The 20021-nt window shown below is 42.3% G+C and overlaps 1 protein-coding gene across 1 annotated transcript in view; it reads right to left on the bottom strand.

Moving 5' to 3' along the window:
• LOC115464404 (vomeronasal type-2 receptor 26-like) overlaps nt 1-19169 on the bottom strand; it is a 44658-nt gene extending 25489 nt beyond the window's left edge. Inside the window, exons 1-3 of the mRNA XM_030194787.1 lie at nt 18958-19169; nt 13616-13907; nt 11460-12242 (exon numbers count right to left, since the gene is read on the bottom strand). Coding sequence (XP_030050647.1) covers nt 11460-12242; nt 13616-13907; nt 18958-19169 — 1287 coding nt within the window. The remainder of the gene's footprint in view (nt 1-11459; nt 12243-13615; nt 13908-18957) is intronic.
• Between the last annotated feature and the right edge of the window lie 852 nt (nt 19170-20021).

The raw sequence follows: 20021 nt of genomic DNA, 5'->3' as shown, positions 1-20021 counted from the left end.
CTTCCTGTTACTGGGTTTTCCCATTGAAAGGCAAAAAGCAATTGACTGGCGGGGGCCACCCGAATACAAAAGAAGGCATCTTTTAGATCTAGTGTCGTGAAATGGGTAGCTCCAGAAGGTATCAATCCTAGCAGGACATATGGATTAGGCACTACAGGGTGTAATGAGATAGTGGATTTGTTGACCACTCGTAAGTCTTGGACTGGCCGGTAGTCCTCAGTCCCTGGCTTCTGAACTGGCAATAGTGGCGTATTCCATGGAGACTGACAAGGTCGAATAATTCCATGGGATAACAGACGATTCAAATGTGCTTGAATCCCTTCCAGAGCCTTTCTGGGAATTGGGTATTGGCGAAGATGGATTGGCCGGGCACTTGGAAGTAAGTCTACATGTACAGGAGGAATATTTCGGGCCAACCCTGGGGGATTATCTTCTGCCCATACCCCACTGACCTGAAAGCTGTCTGCCAGGGGTAGGTCAACTTGGCCATGCGACTGATGCAGCCGCCATTCTTCTTCAAGAGGGCAGCAGAAACTCAATATACCCTTAGGGCTGGATGCTGGGGGCCGAAAGGAGACTGAAGTCTGGCCATCAGAGTCAAAAGAAATTTGGGCCCTAAGCTTGGACAGCAGGTCTCGACCTAACAAAGGGATTGGACAGTCTGGCATATACAGGAATTCATGAGTGACTATGTGTGAGCCTAATTGGCATCTACGGGTTGTCAGGAAGGGCCTCCGGTTCTGCACCCCCGTGGCTCCCACCACTCGGACAGTTTTTCCAGACACAGGCGCTAATCGCTCCGTCACAACAGAATGTTCAGCTCCTGTATCAATCATGAATGGAATTGAGCGGCTCCCTATAGTTAGCTTGACCATAGGTTCCTGGGAGCCCAGTTTGTAGGAACCCGGTCTGTCCTATTCGTCCCATTCTGCCATCTCGGCTATCCCGATGATGTCAGATTCAGGAGGCTCATATCTTCCCTCTCGAACTCGGCCTCGGCTTCCTCGATCTCCTGGTCCCCTTCTCAGTCCCTGGCGCCTCTGGGGGCATTCATCTTTCCAGTGCCCTCTTTCCTTACAATAGGCACACTGATCCCTCTCCAATCTTGGTCTGGGATTCTCCCCCCTTGGCCGGGATTGATTGAAGGAATCTCGGGCCCTGGCTGGTGGTCCAGGGTCCCACTTTGGCTTCCCATTAGCTAGAGGTCGACCTCGGTTAAGGGTGGAATTAGTAATGGCTGCCGCTAAAAGGTCGGCCTTCTTCTGCATCTTCCGGTCAGCCTCTCGGCGCACCTCCTGATCTCTATTAATGAAAACCTTGGTTGCGATCTCAATTAGCTGGGTGGTATTCATCCCTGCGAATCCCTCCTGACGCTGCAACTTCTTCCGGATATCTGGCATACTCTGGGCCACCAATGCGCTATTCACCATTCTCTGGTTTTCTTGGGCTTCAGGGTCAAATGGGGTGTATGTTCTGTAGGCTTCAATTAGTCGCTCTAGAAAGGCCCCAGGGGATTCAGTTGCCCCTTGGAGAATTTCAGAGACCTTTGCCAGATTAATGGGCCTCTTTATGCCTTTCCTCATACCTTCCAGTAAGTCCCGGCAATAGCCAGACAACAGTTCATAGTGCTGCCCATCATTTGGATCCCAATCTGGAGCTGCGCGAGGAAACCGAGCTCTAACCCACCCCTCTGGGTCCTGTGTCCTCTCGGGAGCACGCTCTCGCGTGATGGCCTCAGCATTTTGCAAAATCTTCCGCCTCTCCTCAGTTGTGAAGAGGGTCAAGAGAAGTTGTTGACAATCAGTCCAGGTTGGGTTATGGGTGGCCATAATGCTAGCCACTAGGTCCACCACTGCCTGAGGCTTTTCAGTATAAGAGGGGTAATGCGTCTTCCAATTCAGGAGATCGGTGGTTGTGAAGGGTACATACTGGTAGGCCTGTGCCTGTATAACCTGACCCTGATTATTAGGATCCGGTCGAGTGGTAGTTACCTGACGAAGTGGCAGAACTCTCGAGGAAGTGGGAATGGAACCTGAGGTAGAGCTAGGAGCTACCCTCCTATCATGCTCAAAGGTGATTGCAGCAGGTCTAACCCATTCAGTGGAGGTGTGTTGAACCCCTGAGGGATGGGGAGGGGTACTCATAGACTGAGAGGTGGTCACAGGTGAGTCAGTCCATTGAAAGGGATGCCGGGCCCCTAATGAGTGGGTAGGGGTACTAGAGGGAGAGGCTGGGCTGTCAGGAGTTGAGGAGTCAGGGAGTGGAGCCCAAAGTGGGTCTTCGGAGGTTAACAGGGGAGGATGTGGCACAGAAGGGTAGAGGCCAGGTGAAAAGTCCAACCTAGGGTGTGGCAGGTTTGGCACAGGAGGGGAAGAACTATCCGGAGAAGCCTGTGCTGGAGAGGCTTGGGCTGGGCGGCGTGGATCTCTAGGGGTGGCACGGAACCCCAACAATGGGCCATAAGGTGGTGGCTCAAGATCTGAGGGATCATCAGAGAGTATGGGTTTCTCAGACAGGGTAGGGGCGGAAGCCACCGATTGGGTGGTAAGCTTCCTGGGGCTCTTTCCCTCTTCTAGTTTAGATTTTCTAATCTTTCTTTGAACACGGCCTAACATGAATTTTACTGGGGATCCCATATAAGTTTTCAACCAGGAGGGAGGGTCAGTCACAAGGCTGTCCCAGGAATCTATATAAGGGAGTTGTTCAGAATATTCTGATTCTCCTACTACTATGCTATAGACCTTCCGGATTACTTCAATATCTAAGCTGCCACTAGGGGGCCACCCCACTCCCATAGATGGCCACTCAACTTCACACAAGGTTCTTAAAGTACTTGAGCTTAAAGTCTGTCCATAGTCATTAATTAAAAAGCCTTTTTTGAAATTTCTAAGCATACAATCTAGGGGGGTAACAATTTGTCTAGATGATGTCCCACCCATAATGCTTACAGTTACAACACACAAAAAGGGAGGGAATTTTTGAGAATGCAGTAAGGAGTCTCCACTCTTTTAACATTCAAGCATCACACATTCCATACAGAAAATCCCACCCAACAATTTCAGATTTCTCAAATACAGATAAGCTCAAGCGTTTTCGCTTCTAGTCCCCGCGACTAGAAGGTACTAGGGCCTTTGCTGAGAGTTGATCAGGCTCTCCTTCCTCAATTTGTTTGAGGGGCTGATTTACAATTTTCTAGCTAGAATTACAATACAAAATACAGAATACATACCCGGCGAATGTTCTCCAGTCAGTTGGGTGCTGGGATTAATGCAGGATTCATCCCACCGCTGCCACCAAGAATTGTTGCAGGAATTGAGATAGGAATTTGTGATGCTTCAGGAGTCAGACAGCACACACCAGTATGAGAGAGAAATCTTCTTTATTTGCCAGCAAACAAAGCAAGACATCAGTTCTAGCTCTCTTCTCTTCTCTTAGCTCTTTGTGTCTTTCTCTCAGCTCTCTGTGTCTTTCTCTCAGCTCTCTGTGTCTTTCTCTCAGCTCTCTGTGTCTTTCTCTCAGCTGCTTCTCTTCTTATGCTGTCTTCTCCTTCTTCTGTCTGTTCCTTCTGTCCTTCTCTTTCTTCTGAGCTCCTTCTTTTCTTCTGACGTAAACTGCTTCTGCTCCTACTTAAATAGGGTCCTAAGCCCTCCTCCTAGCCTAGCCCCCTTTACTCCCAATTGGTTAAGAAACTGATTGGCTACCTTGCCTCAACCAATCATTACTTTTGAAATATCAGTTACATAGGTTCCAGACATCCTAAACTGACCTGTGACCTGGGGCCCCTCATGCCAGACATTTGGTCTCCAGTCTCTTACATTTCTCATTATGATTGATGTCTCATCTATAGCTTAAACTGGATTCCCTTAGAGACTAAGAGGCCCCATCTAACATTGGTTATTCTCATATTCCTAATCAGCTTCATACTACCTACTAACTAAACTCTGGCATTCATTAAAGAGGTCAAAAGTCAGTCTTACTTACCTACACTTAGCTATAATTAATCAAGGAGAAGAGAGCTGACTAGTCCTGACCTCGTTCACCTTTCAGCTTCCTTCACAAAACTAGCTAAGACCACAGAAAACTCAAAACACATGTTGATCTCCTCACTGCAGCCTTAAACAGCAGACAAAGGATCATTTTAAAAGTAACACAGAGTTGAACAAACATCCTACACAGAATTATTAATTTACACAGAATACAACATATTCTAAAGTAAGCATTCTTATAAGACATATTCTAAATATCAGGAATATCTAGAATTATTTAGAATCTAACTATTTCCTTATAACAAAATCTACATATCAAGAACTTCTGAAATAGTATTTCAGCCTTTTAAACTTCAGCATGTCTGGCTCATTCCTTTGTTCATTCATAATAGTTTACAGCTGTGCCAGCATTTAGCAATCCATCCCTCACAAGGGTCTTTCTGACCTTTCTGACCCAGCCCGGCAAGACTTTCAAATAATATGAACCATCTGGCATACCTTCACTTCAGTTGCAAAGTAAAAAATTAGAATTCTAACTTCAAGCTTTTAACAGAATTAACCCTTCATATGATTTCTTATATATATATAATTATTCTTTGCTCATGGCTGCCTCAGTCTTATCTTGAAACAGCAACAGATTTTTTGTTTTTTTTTATTTTTAGCCATTGTTAAAATCCTTCAAGTGTGCTGGTATTGCAGAACGTTTTTCACTATGGGTCTTCGATGTCTATTTCCTGTAAGCAACCTAGAAGGAACTAAATGTGCTTTTTCTATTTCCAGTTCAGGTTCAAAGGAGAGTTCCAGAATTTTCGGTAACCATGCGATTAGAAATGTAATCATATCATTTCCCACAGATAATGCTGGTAAACTCAGGATTCTGATGCTACCTCTTCTGCATCTGATTGAAAGCTCTTCCAGGTCTAGTTGTAATTTTCTGATCAATGTTCTTTTCTTTCTTAATGAGTTGCATGCTGAACTTGGCAGTTTTGTGTTCCAGATCATCTAATTTATGATGAGAAATATTTACTTTTGCATTAAACTATTTTTTTGTTTATTTTTTAGCTCTTTTTGTATATCTCTGATGAGCTCTAACATTTAAGAATGTCCTTAAGCATCTTTATCTCAATAAGGACTGAATCTTCAGATTTAGAGTTCATGGACTCAATCATGATAGAAAAGAAGGGATCTTATGTGTTTGTATGTTTGCTGAAAGAAAATCCAGCAATTTTTCTAGGACAATTGTCTCTGTTCAGAGGATCTCTCACAACAATGTCTGGGTCAAGCTCCCTAGCAAGGCAGAGTAGAGTGATTTTTTGTTCAGTTATTATACCAAAGTAAATGACTATTTATCCTGGTAAATTGCTTTGACATTCATCATCAATATCTCCAGATTGATCTCTCTTTTTCTTTCCCTTTCTTTCTCATTTATCTGTTTTTCTTTTTCTTTAATTCTCTGTTTTTAACAGACTATAAAATCTAAACAAGCATGCATTAGAAATTACATTTTAAATATCTGATTCTTCTTTAGCCCTCTCTCTTTATTTTTTAAATATTTTTATAATAATAATCATACTGTCACCTACTACTACTACTACTATTTAGCATTTATATAGTGCTACAAAGCGTACGCAGCGCTGCACAAACATAGAAGAAAGACAGTCCCTGCTCAAAGAGCTTACAATCTAATAGACAAAAAATAAAACAAGCAAATCAATTAATGTGTAGAGGAAAGAGGAGAGGAGGGTAGGTAGAAGCGAGAGCTTACAAGTGTTACAAGTCACCTAGTGTTGATAGGTCAGTGATTCATACCCGCTTGTCCTTTTTTTCAACCATTGTTCAGTCTGATATATTCATTCATTCATTCATTCTTATATCCCAAAACTATCCAAATAACAAGTTTCAGTTCAATGTGGCTTACAATTAACAGGAGAAATTAGAGTAATGTTTCACAATTAAAAGCAGTATATTATGTGCTGAGGGATTTTAAGATACAAACAGACAAGCACCTTGCACATATTAAACGTGATTTAGTAGTTTTAAGATAAGAAAAATCAGGTATGAATCGCTGAGTGACAGAGTTGAAGAGAAATGTCTGTGGGGGGGAAAGGCAACAGTAATGTGGCAGTCCAGTATCAATATAGATTGCCAGCTCCTCATCTAGAGAATATTGCATATTACATTTTCCAAGTTGTTAAAACTTATAATACAAACCTATCCATAAGGCATATTTTTCTTACCAAACTCTGGAACTCCTAACTCAAGTATACCAGACAATCAGTCAAGTATATGTCATTTAGAAGTTTACTTAAAGCCCATGTCTTTAGATCTGTGTATAGCTAATAGGAAAAATGTATTCTTAAATTAATTTTTCCCTAATAGTTGTATTCTTGTATTAATATTAATTGTTTTGTAATGCTTCGTCTTAATTTGATATGTATGCCGCATTGAACTAAAGCTTTCTTGGGAAAATGCGGGGTAGAGATGTCATCATAAATAAATAAATAAATAGTAGAGATCATAGAAAGAGGTCAATGAAAGAAAATGTAGCAATAGATTTCTTAATCAAAACTACCAGTTCACTTATATTCTTAGTAAATAATCCTTTTCTCATTTGTTGGTAGAAAGGAACTAGTTATGAAAAAATTAACCCCCCCCCCCCTGGTTACTAAGGCGCACTATTGACTGCCCTGTAGCGACGACCCAGCCCATTCAAGGTACATGGGATGTGTCAGCATTAATGTACCACCAGCCACTAGCACAGCTTAGTAAACATAACCATAAAGTTGTCTATCAGGCTTATTTTCGAAAGAGGGCACCCATCTTTCGACAGAAATCGGAAGATGGGCGTTCTTCTCCCAGGGTCACCCGAATCGGAATAATCAAAAGCCGATTTTGGGCGTCCCCAACTGCTTTCCATCGCAGGGACTACCAAAGTTCCCAGGGGTGTGTCGGAGGCGTAGCGAGGGCGGGACATGGGCGTGCCTAACACATGAGTGTCCTCGACCCATAATCAAAAAAAGAAGGACATCCCTGATGAGCATTTGGATGACTTTACTTGGTCCTTTTTTTGGTACGACCAAGCCACAAAAAGGTGCTTGAACTGACCAGATGACCACCGGAGGGAATCAGGGATGACCTCCCCTGACTCCCCCAGTGGTCACTAATCCCCTCCCACCCTCAAAAAATTCTTTAAAAATATTTTATGTCAGCCTCTATGCCAGTCTCAAATGTCATACTCAGGTCCATCGCAGCAGTATGCAGGTCCCTGGAGCAGTTTTAGTTTGTGCAGTGCACTTCAGACAGGCGGACCCAGGCCCATCCCTCCCTACCTGTTACACTTGTGGTGGTAAATGTGAGGCCTCCAAAACCCACCACAAACCCACTGTACCCACATCTAGGTACCTCCCTTCACCCATAAGGGCTATGGTAGTGGTGTACAGTTGTGGGTAGTGGGTTTTGGGGGGCTCAGCACACAAGGTAAGGGAGCTATGCACCTGGGAGCAATTTCTGAAGTCCACTGCAGTGCCCCCTAGGGTGCCCAGTTGGTGTCCTGGCATGTGAGGGGGACCAGTGACTATGAATGCTGGCTCCTCCCATGACCAAAGGGCTTGCATTTGGTCATTTCTGAGATGGGCGTCCTCAGTTTCCATTATCGCCAAAAATCAGAAACGACCAAGTCTAAGGACGACCATCTCTAAGGTTGACCTAAATTTCCAGATTTGGGCGTCCCCAACCGTATTATCGAAACGAAAGATGGACGTCCATCTTGTTTCAATAATACGGGTTTCCCCGCCCCTTCACGGGAACGTCCTGTGAGGTCATCCTCAGAAAAACTTGGGCATCCCTTTCGATTATGCCCCTCCACATAATACAAATAGCAAGCCCCAAAAAGCACACAAGCAAGCGGTGTGCAAAATCCAGAACAGCAAAAAATAGGAGCTGAACCATGAAGAAAAATTTACTCAATGCAGATACATTAAAACAGCCAATAATTTTCCTCTAATCGCCCAACATGGCCATGTTTCACCTTCACAAGGGCTGCATCAGGTGTAGTCCAATGTTTTCCATGTCAGGTTACTGCAGTGTAGCACAAAGAATAAAACTCACTCTCACGAGTTCTCTTTTCCAAACAGCAGCAGCCTATCATACAGGCTGTTCTCAGTTGCAAATAGCTATCCAGCTTATTTTCGAAAGAGAAACACGCCCATATTTTGAACCAAATCGGGAGATAGGCGTCTTTCTCCCGTGGGTGCCCACATCGGTATAATCGAAAGCCGATTTTTGGCGGCTTCAACTGCAATCTGTCGCAGAAACGACCAAAGTTGACGGGGGGGTGTCGGAGGTGTGGTGAAGGTGGGACTGGGCGTGGTTATCAGCCAAGGAGAGATGGGCGTCCTCGGCCGATAATCGAAAAAAGAAAGGCGTTTTTAGCGCGATTTTGGGTCACTTTTTTGGATCCTTTTTTTTCACGAACAAGTCCCCAAAGAGTGGCCCAACTGCCCAGATGACCACCGGAGGGAATCGAGGATGACCTCCACGGACTCCCCAGTGGTGACTAACCCCTCCCACCAAAAAAAACCCACTTGAAAAACCTTTTTTGCCAGCCTGTATAACAGCCTCAAATGCCGTACCCACCTCCATGACAGCAGAATGTGTTCTATCCTGTGACAGACAGCCTTTCCCTGGTTCTGATGTGGCTCTCGGGTGAGTGTGACACCTTTTCTGTTATGTGCACTGCAGAGTCACATCAGCAATGCATTGTGGTGGGTGTAGGGTATTGGGCTCCGTGATTCCACTAGCTTATGTTAAATGCTCACAATGTTGGTAGGTGGTAGTCTCTACTCCCATGGTGCTTTTCCCCCCTGCCTACTGGGTCAGAGTGTGCCCTGTTTTGTTTCCGGTAGTCCATGAGGTAGCGGCCATTTTTGTAAGCCAGTTTTAGATCCCTTTCATGTGTTAGCCACATTACAGAACCTAGTTCTTACTTTGAATGCTGCTGAAAGAGGTCATTGTACAGCATTCTGCCAGCTCTGACCTACTGCACAACCTCTGATCTACAGTTAACTGTGAGTAAACATGCTTATTTCAATAAAGGACGTTTTTGGAGTGATTAGTCTTCAGGTGTCAACTGGTGTGCCAAGGTTATACAGCAGCAACAAGTCCTGGAGGCCTGCGTGTATGCAGGTCCCTGGAGCACTTTTAGTGGGTACCACAGTGCACTTCAGGCAGGCGGACCCAGGTCCACCCCCCTCCCACCTGTAACACTTGTGCTGGTAAATGGGAGCCCTCCAAAACCCACTGTACCCACATGTAGGTGCCCCCTTCACCCCTAAGAGCTATGGTAGTGTTGTACATTTGTGGGTAGTGGGTTTTGGGGGAGGGGGTTGGGGGCTCTGCACCCGTGGTAAGGGAGCTATGCATGTGGGAGCAGTTTCTGAAGTCCACCGCACTGACCTCTAGGGTGCCCAGGTGGTGCCCTGGCATGTCAGGGAGGCCAGTGTACTACGAATCCTGGCCCCTCCCATGACCAAATGTCTTGGATTAGGTCGTTTGTGAGCTGGGCGTTTTTAGTTTCATCATCGCTAAAAAAAACAAACGCCCAGCTCACAAACGACTAAATCCATGGCGCATTTGGTCCGTACAAACCGTTTTTTTAATTAGGGTCTGGTCCGCCCCTTCACGTACCCGTTTTCGGAAATAGTCACCCATGGAGATGGGCGTTCACGTTTGATTATGCCCCTCCATATGTCTTTTCTCATTTGTTAGTAGAAAGGAACAAGTTAAGTTAAGTGAACTGTTGAAACATAACTATAAAGTTGTCAATGTAATACAAATAGCAAGCTACATTAATTTAAAACACAATATAAAGAGAAGTATTAGAACATAATTAGACTAGATTTGTTTTTTCCTAAGGTCCAGCTTTAAGTCTAGTGTTAACACAGATAGCATCAGATTGCTGAGTCTCACACAGGAGACTTAATGTAACCAGTATGGAAAAAAAAAGTTATTTTTACCTGGCAGTAGAGCCACTGAGCTGGGGAAAGGCTCTGAGCTGCATTTTGTGCTAGGGGGTGGGTCCGTCGCGAGATTCCGGGATCGTCTTTGGTGAGCCATCAACAGGACAGGCCTGAAGGAAAAGCTCTGAGTTCCTTGGGGACGTAGGAAGCCGCTAAAATCGGGTCTGCAGCGTGCGGATGCGCGATCACGTCATCAATGACATCAATCACGTAGGAGTGATGTTCCGTTGTATACCAATGGTCCCGTTTATAATTCAGAGAAATGGGAAACACTCAGCCACAAATGTTTTAATAAAAATAGTGTTGTGAAGTTTGGGATATCCCTTAAAAAGGGTCAGATATAAAAATCAAAACAGCGGATGGAATCGGGGGATGTTTGTAATTGCGCATGCGCGACACTCGTGCATGTTGCGCAATTTTAATTAAAAATGTCCTAAACAACGCTGGGAGTGCAGGGGGGTGTTTGAAGCACCCTTAGTTACCATGGTAATGGGGAAAACGGCGCAAATTTGGACGCATGCACAGTAGTGTCAATGGAGACCTGCACTGACACTAGCAAGTTTAAAATTATTTGCATGGGTTTTAGTGGTGGAAGTTAGCTGCCTGATACTGATACTTGTTTGCTATAAGGTTATTGAATCTTAGTTGGCATGCAAATCAGTCCGTTTTTGAAAGGTTCTAGTTTGGGCAGTTGAGGTTCAATTTTCTTGAAAAGTTTTATAGAGTAAACATCAGGGCATGACTATAATCTATACTGTGAAGTTTGAATCCAAAACAAAGATTTTATATATGGTTTTTATCCTAAAATACCTAATAGAATCTCTGTATGGAAATCTGAGCTAAAATAGAGCTTTCTGATTGGTTGCACTGCTTTTGTTAGAGATCTGCTTAGTGACAGTTAGAGGAGAGCAACGGAAGATCCTGATGAAGGAAGACCTGTTTCCTAGTGTGTCTGTGTGTGTGAGGTCTGTCCAATTCATAGCATTTTCTATAATTAAACACATAACCCAAATCCACACCCACGCTCTACCCTGAACCTCCCATTAACCTCCCATTTTTGTGACCCCTTTTCCAGGACGTGCATAAAATTTATGCAGAGATCATGCACCTAAATTCATGAGCGTACATCTTGATTGATTCCAATTAACCCCAATAATTGCATGTTAAAAAGCCAATTCTTGGTGCAAATTGGCTGAGATGTGCACTCCTTTTATAGAATTAGGAATATATGTGTAGAAAAGGTGAAAAGAATTCCATTAGCTATGCTTTGTATACTTTCCCCACTTCTTTATCTATTCTTCTTATAAAGAACCGTATCATGACAAACATTCTGTGATCGTGGGGTTTCAGTGCCTTTCTGAGATCATACAGTCTCCTTTTCCTCAAAGTCTTTCCTTTCAAATTTTGTTTTGTCTCACTTTTTCTTTCTTCTGAACAACACAACAAATAATGTTACCTTCCATGGCAAGTAATCAGATAATTTCCACATTTCTGTAGTCCTTGTGGTGTTGTTTCTAGAGCCAGATATGAGCATCTCATGCAGTGCGTGTGCCAGGGCGTACACAGCGTTATATACACTAATGCTCATCCCAACGTAGTTGGTGTTACAGGGTAGAACATACAACAATTTTACATCAGGACTGCAGGATCTTTTGATGTTTTTTGGACACTGGCTGTCACATAGGCCTGTCCACCACATCTTAGTGTGATGATCATTTGGAAGCAGGGTAAAGTTCACCTCCTGGATAAATTTTGTAAAGCTTGGTATCGTTTTCTTTACAATTGCAAATGATAAGATGGTGTTCATTATATTAAATTTTTGTATAGCTTTCAAGAGAAAATTCAGTTCAGTTTTGGTGATCCATATCTTCCCAGGGTTCAACACAAGAAGGGGTAGATAGAATAAATTTTCTTCATTAGTACAGAGAATGATCACTTTAATTGATGGCATGTCCATTACTATTTTATGTATTTTCTTCAATGTCATTACATTGCTCCGACTCAAGGTTTCTATGAATGCAGTGCAGCCACCATTTTGCTCAATCCCTTCTCTCAGGATTTGAAGCATCCTCAGGCTGCTTTCATCATCGTATGCAATGATACCAACCCAGGTCCAATCAAAATGCTTCAATAACCTGACAATCCCAGCACAAAGGTGCAGTTCACTGGGGACAGTTCGGTAGAAAAAAGGAAACTTAAAAGTGTCACTCATTAAAAGACTCCGTGAGGTGAAACTGATCTGTAAAAAAAATATTTATTTAGTAGGATTTATTTTCTGCCTTTTTCAAAGAATTCACTCAAGGCAGTGTACAGTAAGAATACCCCATGCAAATCTGGAGCTACCACCGGCCCAACAGGAGCAGCGGCGATAGCTCCAGCCCCAGTGCATGCTGGGGAAAATAGGGCAGTATTTTTTAGCAGCACTAACCCAGAAGTAACTGGGCAAGTAACTAGTGAAACCACTTTATCCACTGCCTTCTGATATCAGGTATTGAGGTGGATGCCTGTTCCAGCTTGTTCCTGGGTACATCTGGTTTGAGAATCTGAGAGACCGTTTTATCCACTGTCAGCCCCAAATTTTAGTGCAGCCTCCTTATTGATTAGCGCAGGAATAGCATAAGAACATAAGAGTAGCCATACTGGGTCAGATCAATGGTCCATCTAGCCCAGTATCCTGTTTTCCAAACAGTGGCCAAGCCAGTTGTATGTGAGTTCTTAAATCCTAATTTTTTAAACGCTGCACAATAATGACAACATCAACACATGGTCATTAATGCAAAAATTAGAAAAAGGCCATGTTATGACTGTGGTAAAAGTCCATCAAGCCCAGCATCCTGTTTCCACCAGTGGCCAGTCCAGGTCACAAATACCTGGCAAGATGCCAAAAAAGTACAAAATATTTTATACTGCTTATGCCAGAAATAGTGGTTTTTCCCTAAGTCCATTTAATAATGGTCTATAGACTTTTCCTTTAGGAAGCCGCCCACACCTTTTTTATACACCGCAAAGCTGACCGCCTTTACCACATTCTCTGGCAACGAATTCCAGAGTTGAATCACATGGTGAGTGAAGAAACATTTTCTGCTATTCATTTTAAATTTACTACATTGTAGCTTCATCGCATGCCCCCTAGTCCTAGTATTTTTGGAAGGTGTAAACAGACGCTACACATCTACCCGTTCAACTCCACTCATTATTTTATAGACCTCTATCATATCTCCCTTCAGCCGCCTTTTCTCCAAGCTGAAGAGCCCTAGCCACTTTAGCCTTTCCTCATAGGGAAGTTGTCCCATCCCCTTTATCATTTTTATCGCCCTTCTCTGCACCTTTTCTAATTCCACTATATCTTTTTTTAGATGCGGCGACCAGAATTGACCTTAGCACACAGGAAAAATCCATGCAAGAGCATTCTAACTCCACTTTGTAACACAGCTTAGTAAAGGGCCCCTTGGTAAGCCAAACGTAGGCACTGAAAAGAAGACCTAAATGCAATTAGCCACACTGCCTCCTCCCAATGGTCTTTTTAATCCAAACTGATGCATCACAGGTTCACCATTTTTCACTCTTTCCTAATGGATTATACAGTAAAAGAAAACAGAACAGGCCCTTTACCTGTGGATAGTGGTACATCCTGAACATATTGGACATCTCTCTTGATTCCTCTGATTGAAGACCTTCAATGATAGCGGCCAATGTGCCAGATGTTTTGCAGCGATAATTAGGAACCCATATGTCCATACCAGTAAATATATTTATGGCAGCCCCAAAAGCAAAGAATGAATTGCGGTAAGATTCATAAAGATGAAACCCTAGGGTGATGTCAGGTAAGAGCTCTGAGCTATTGTTAATCTCCTCCACTGCAGAAACAAATGCCAGGTAGTCAAAATAGTTTTCTGCATAATAACTGTAAGGACAATGAAGATCAGACAGTTAATCACTCACTGAAAGATGGAAAGAAACCTGTGGAACTATTTTAAAAGCCAGTGGTCAGTGTGTGTTTTTAAAAGCCAGCTGCAGAGATTGAAAAATAAATATATTAAGTACTGCTATATGGATAGGCAGTGACACTGAATATACAGATTAATCTCAGGCTGCCAGTCATTATCCCTATAGTTTTAGGCCTAAACTTAAATGCACAGACTATCTGTATACAGCATGAATATCGGAAAGAAAGCCAGCAGATCAATGTCACAACAAAAAGATTTTATTGAAGATACCGTGTATGAACAAATCGCCCGACACAGGCCGTGTTTCGCCCAACTAGGGCTGCGTCAGGGGCGATTTGTTCATACACGGTATCTTCAATAAAATCTTTTTGTTGTGACATTGATCTGCTGGCTTTCTTTCCCATATTGGATTTTGCAGATCGTTTGCCTTGTTGTTTTTTGGTACAGCATGAATATCACCACTATAGGAGCTATTCTATAAAGCAGACCCTGAAAATAGATGACTGGAGGGCTACTGGTAGTTGCTTGTCCTCCTTTATAGAAAACTAGTACAAGTAGGAATTTACCTATTTGTGCACATACATCAGTGACAGAGCTGGGGTAAATGCTCACACCTAAATTGTGAAGATACTACTACTACTTAACACTTCTAAAGCGCTACTAGGGTTACGCAGCGCTGTACAATTAACAAAGAAGGACAGTCCCTGCTCAAAGGAGCTTACAATCTAATGGACAAAATGTGCAGTCAATCAAATTGGGCAGTCTAGATGTCCTGAATAGAGGTATAATGGTTAGGTGCCGAAGGCGACATTGAAGAGGTAGGCTTTGAGCAAGGATTTGAAGATGAGATATGCACTGTAGTTTATATGTTATCCCCCTAATTCTGTAAAAAGTGCTAAAAATCATTCATCCGGAGAAATTAAATGAATTCTTTGCTTCGGTCTTCACCGAGGAGGATTTGGGGGGGACACCGGTGCCGGAAAGAATATTTGAAGCGGGGGAGTCAGAGAAACTAAACAAATTCTCTGTAACCTTGGAGGATGTAATGGGTCAGTTCAGCAAGCTGAAGAGTAGTAAATCACCGGGACCTGATGGTATTCATCCCAGAGTATTAATAGAACTAAAAAATGAACTTGCGGAGCTACTGTTAGAAATATGCAATCTGTCCCTAAAATCGAGTGTAATACCGGAAGACTGGAGGGTAGCCAATGTTACTCCGATTTTTAAGAAAGGTTCCAGAGGAGATCCGGGAAATTATAGACCGGTGAGTCTGACGTCGGTGCCGGGCAAGATGGTGGAGGCTATTATTAAGAATAAAATTGCAGAGCATATACAAAAACATGGACTGATGAGACAAAGTCAGCACGGATTTAGTGAAGGGAAGTCTTGCCTCACCAATCTAATGCATTTTTTTGAGGGGGTAAGCAAACATGTGGACAATGGGGAGCCGGTTGATATTGTATATCTGGATTTTCAGAAGGCGTTTGACAAAGTGCCGCACGAAAGACTCCTGAAGAAATTGCAGAGTCATGGAATCGGAGGTAGGGTATTATTATGGATTAAGAACTGGTTGAAAGATAGGAAGCAGAGAGTAGGATTGCGTGGCCAGTATTCTCAGTGGAGGAGGGTAGTTAGTGGGGTCCCGCAGGGGTCTGTGCTGGGTCCGTTGCTTTTTAATGTATTTATAAATGACCTAGAGATGGGAATAACTAGTGAGGTAATTAAATTCGCCGATGACACAAAATTATTCAGGGTCGTCAAGTCGCAGGAGGAATGTGAACGATTACAGGAGGACCTTGCGAGACTGGGAGAATGGGCGTGCAAGTGGCAGATGAAGTTCAATGTTGACAAGTGCAAAGTGATGCATGTGGGTAAGAGGAACCCGAATTATAGCTACGTCTTGCAAGGTTCCGCGTTAGGAGTTACGGATCAAGAAAGGGATCTGGGTGTCGTCGTCGATGATACGCTGAAACCTTCTGCTCAGTGTGCTGCTGCGGCTAGGAAAGCGAATAGAATGTTGGGTGTTATTAGGAAGGGTATGGAGTCCAGGTGTGCGGATGTTATAATGCCGTTGTATCGCTCCATGGTGCGACCGCAGCTGGAGTATTGTGTTCAGTACTGGTCTCCGTATCTCAAAAAAGATATAGTAGAATTGGAAAAGGTACAGCGAAGGGCGACGAAAATGATAGTGGGGATGGGACGACTTTCCTATGAAGAGAGGCTGAGAAGGCTAGGGCTTTTCAGCTTGGAGAAGAGACGGCTGAGGGGAGATATGATAGAAGTGTATAAAATAATGAGTGGAATGGATCGGGTGGATGTGAAGCGACTGTTCACGCTATCCAAAAATACTAGGACTAGAGGGCATGAGTTGAAGCTACAGTGTGGTAAATTTAAAACGAATCGGAGAAAATTTTTCTTCACCCAACGTGTAATTAGACTCTGGAATTCATTGCCGGAGAACGTGGTACGGGCGGTTAGCTTGACGGAGTTTAAAAAGGGGTTAGATAGATTCCTAAAGGACAAGTCCATAGACCGCTATTAAATGGACTGGAAAAATTCCTCATTTTTAGGTATAACTTGTCTGGAATGTTTTTACGTTTGGGGAGCGTGCCAGGTGCCCTTGACCTGGATTGGCCACTGTCGGTGACAGGATGCTGGGCTAGATGGACCTTTGGTCTTTCCCAGTATGGCACTACTTATGTACTTATGTACTTATGTATGGAATGATGAATTTTGCCAAATAGGGAGGGATACAGGTATAAGCAGCTCTATGGGACAGAGTCAAGAGTTTGAAAAATGACTGGAAACCAGAGATAGCCACAGAGGAGTGGTAAGATGTGATCATACCTATCTGTATGAAAAAGAAGTTATATTATGGTATTTTGTACTGTTTGAATGAGTAACTGTGGGAAGATGACATGCTCAGTGTTATAGTAATCCAGCTGAGATATGATGTGAGCATGCAGGAACATAAACTGAGATTCCTGGTCAAGATAATATCTGATTTATCTAAACTGCTGCAATGCTCATGAGCAGATATAAATAACATGAGAGATCTGAGGTTCAAAAGAGAGGATTAAGAAATATGTTGAAAAGAAGGGGTGACCCCAAGGGACACCACAGGTGAGAGGGAGGGGTGGACAGAGTAGAATGGGCACAGACCGAGAAGAACGATCTCTAAGAAAAGATTTGAACCACTTTAATATCCTGCCAGAGAGCTCATAATTCACAAGATGGCAGAGAAGAAGCTTGTGATCTATAAGATCAAAAGCCAAAAATAAATCTAAAGAGATGAGGTATATAATTTGACCCTTATCTAGGACAGAGTAAATTTCACTCAAGAACCAGTCAGAATTGACTCCATGATATGGTCTGCACAAAAGACAAATAGGCATGGATGGAAAATATTTGTGGCTTCTGCATGGCATAGGAGTTGGTAGAAAACTTCTCAATCAGTTTACAAGGCCTATAAAATGCTGGAATTGAAAGGTCAAGTGAAGGTTTTTTCAAAAGGGGATTAACCAGGACACTGATGGAACCAAATGAACTTTCATGATTCAAAAGCAAATGAAAGAGGAAATTAAATTGAAACTTTTCTGTGTACAGATCTGTACAAGGTACCTAAAAAGAAGGTTAGATGCCACTGAATATCAACGGATTTCCCATTACAAGAGATGTAAAGGGCCAAGAGCCATTTTATGACTATTTAAATCACTTTGATTACCGACCACTTAGATTTTTATGGGGTTGACAAACTTTGCTTATATGACATTTTCAAGGTCACTAGTTTTGCACATTTCATACCTTGAGCTAAGTAAAAATTCAAATGAGCAGTTTTTCCTCTGTCTACCTGGACAGTGTGAAGTTGACATTCAGCAGGGTGGTTGGTCTCTGGATAAAGATAAGCAAATGACTGACCCATTTGCCTTGATGAAGAGTAGCCTAGTGGTTAATTCAGGTCTGAGAACCTGGAAAACTGGGTTTAATTCCCACTGCAGCTCCTTGTAAATCTGGGCAAGCCACTTAACCCTCTGTTGTCCCAGGTACAAGGTGAGGACCTGTATATAATAGTAAATCATTTTGATAGTAACCACAGAAAAGCAGTATTTCAAGTCCCATCACCTCTCCCTTTCCACTTGTTTCAATCACACTATCCATATGTAGTCCTAAACTTAAATGGTTTTTATCTGTATACATTAGGACAGATATTTATTATCCACCTAAAATAGCTAAATTTGTTCTAAAGGGGATGAATATCGCTACTGTCCAGTTGAATTTAAGCTAAGCCATGGGAAGAATTCTGTTGTCATCTCCTTTTGTACATATAAACCAGACATTAGCTGCTTAAATCATTTTGAATATCTATTTCTGTGTATTTTGGAAAAGGCAATTAATTTTCTGACAGACCCTGATTTATAACTGTACACCCTCAGATCATGATTAAATTCTTAGCATCCCATTGAATACAGATAGACAAATGTAAAATCCCAAGAAGGACACCCTTATCTAAAGATCCTTCATTAAGATACAAATCAAATTTGCAATTGAAGTCAGAGTCCATCCTAAACATATGAATCATGAGATGAAAATGATAATGGAATTCAAACGTGCGTGGGTTAAACACAAAGGAATCCTGTTTAGAAGGAATGGATCCATGCAATCTTAGCGGAAATTAGGTGGTGATGCCGGTAATTTGGAAGCAAATCTGATGCTGGGCAGACTTCTACAGTCTACGCCCTGATCGTGACTGAATAGATAAGGATATGCTGGAGTATAAATTTTAAGGGGTATCAACGTTAACTTCAGAATTTAGTACAAGTAGTTCTGCTGGGTAGACTTCTACAGTCTGAGCCCTGAAATAGCAAGGATAAATCAAACTCCGGTATAAAATATCACATACCATGTAAAATGAGATTATCTTGTTGGGCAGACTGGATGGACAGTACAGGTCTTTATCTGCCATCATTTACTATGTTACCACGTAAACTAAGCCACTCTGCTACTTACACATACTTATATATCCATGTGGGAAAAGCTGTATAGGACAGTGGTTCTGAGATTAATAAATTGCTTATTGTAACAATTCCCCCAATCACGATGTCGCCATCCTTGTAGTATCCTGGTTTTACATGTCCATATTTCATTGGAGTATACTGGCCCTCAGTGGTCTTCCATTGGATGTAGAAAGGTATCAAAATCAAGACCAGAGTTGCTGCCATCTTTGAGGTTGTAAAGCAGCTTTTCTTATGAAACAAACTCCTTCTTGCCCTTCTCTGCAGTTGTGGTATGAGGGAGGAAGTTTCAGATGTCTTGGATATTAAAATAAAGTGCAGAAAAAGTCATATTATGACCAAGAATTTTCAAACTGCACACCAGTAAATCAGTGAAAGACACATATGAGGTTGAGGAAAGACAGCAAAGTCTGTATTATTAGCTGTGATTCAGCAGATGGTGAAGGCACTGTTAAATCTTTTATAGAGTCCAGCTCCTGAAAGATTCAGCCTCAAGGGATGTCTTCTCCAGCTTTGTGTGTTTGGCATTAAATATAGGTTGTGTTTTGTGGTTTTTGCTTTCTTAATATAATCTATATAAATTGCACATTCATTAGAAAATTATTAATTATATACAAAGTCTTAGAAGAAATAATTATAATCAATCTTTGTGGTTTTTTGGCATTTTTCTTCCTTTACATATTCCTTCATATTGTTTTTATAAAGTAGTGTGGTTGTCATGTAAACTTCATGATGGATAAAACAATATACTTGACAACTACAAATAGAGATTCAGACAGAAATAAAAATCACAACTTTTCTGCAAACCAAACCAAAACAACCTTGTGCCCGTCTGGTCTTGGGCCAGACTAAGGAGGTGTTAAGGCAGGTTCAGATCTGATCACAGGAGGTCTCTATTCTTTTAATGGTTCATCTCTTGAATAAACTGTTTATCTTTTACTTATCTTTATAATGTCAGGTCCCTTAGTCAGCATCAAATTGGCATGTAGTCTGACATATTAGAACCCCTTTTCAGCCTCTATTGGGCTCATTTTCGAAAGAGAAGGATGCCCATCTTTC

Source organism: Microcaecilia unicolor, chromosome 3 (genome assembly GCF_901765095.1).
Source record: "Microcaecilia unicolor chromosome 3, aMicUni1.1, whole genome shotgun sequence".
NCBI lineage: Eukaryota > Metazoa > Chordata > Amphibia > Gymnophiona > Siphonopidae > Microcaecilia > Microcaecilia unicolor.
The sequence above is the reverse complement of the archived record's forward strand: the minus strand, read 5'-3'. Positions and strand labels throughout refer to the sequence as shown.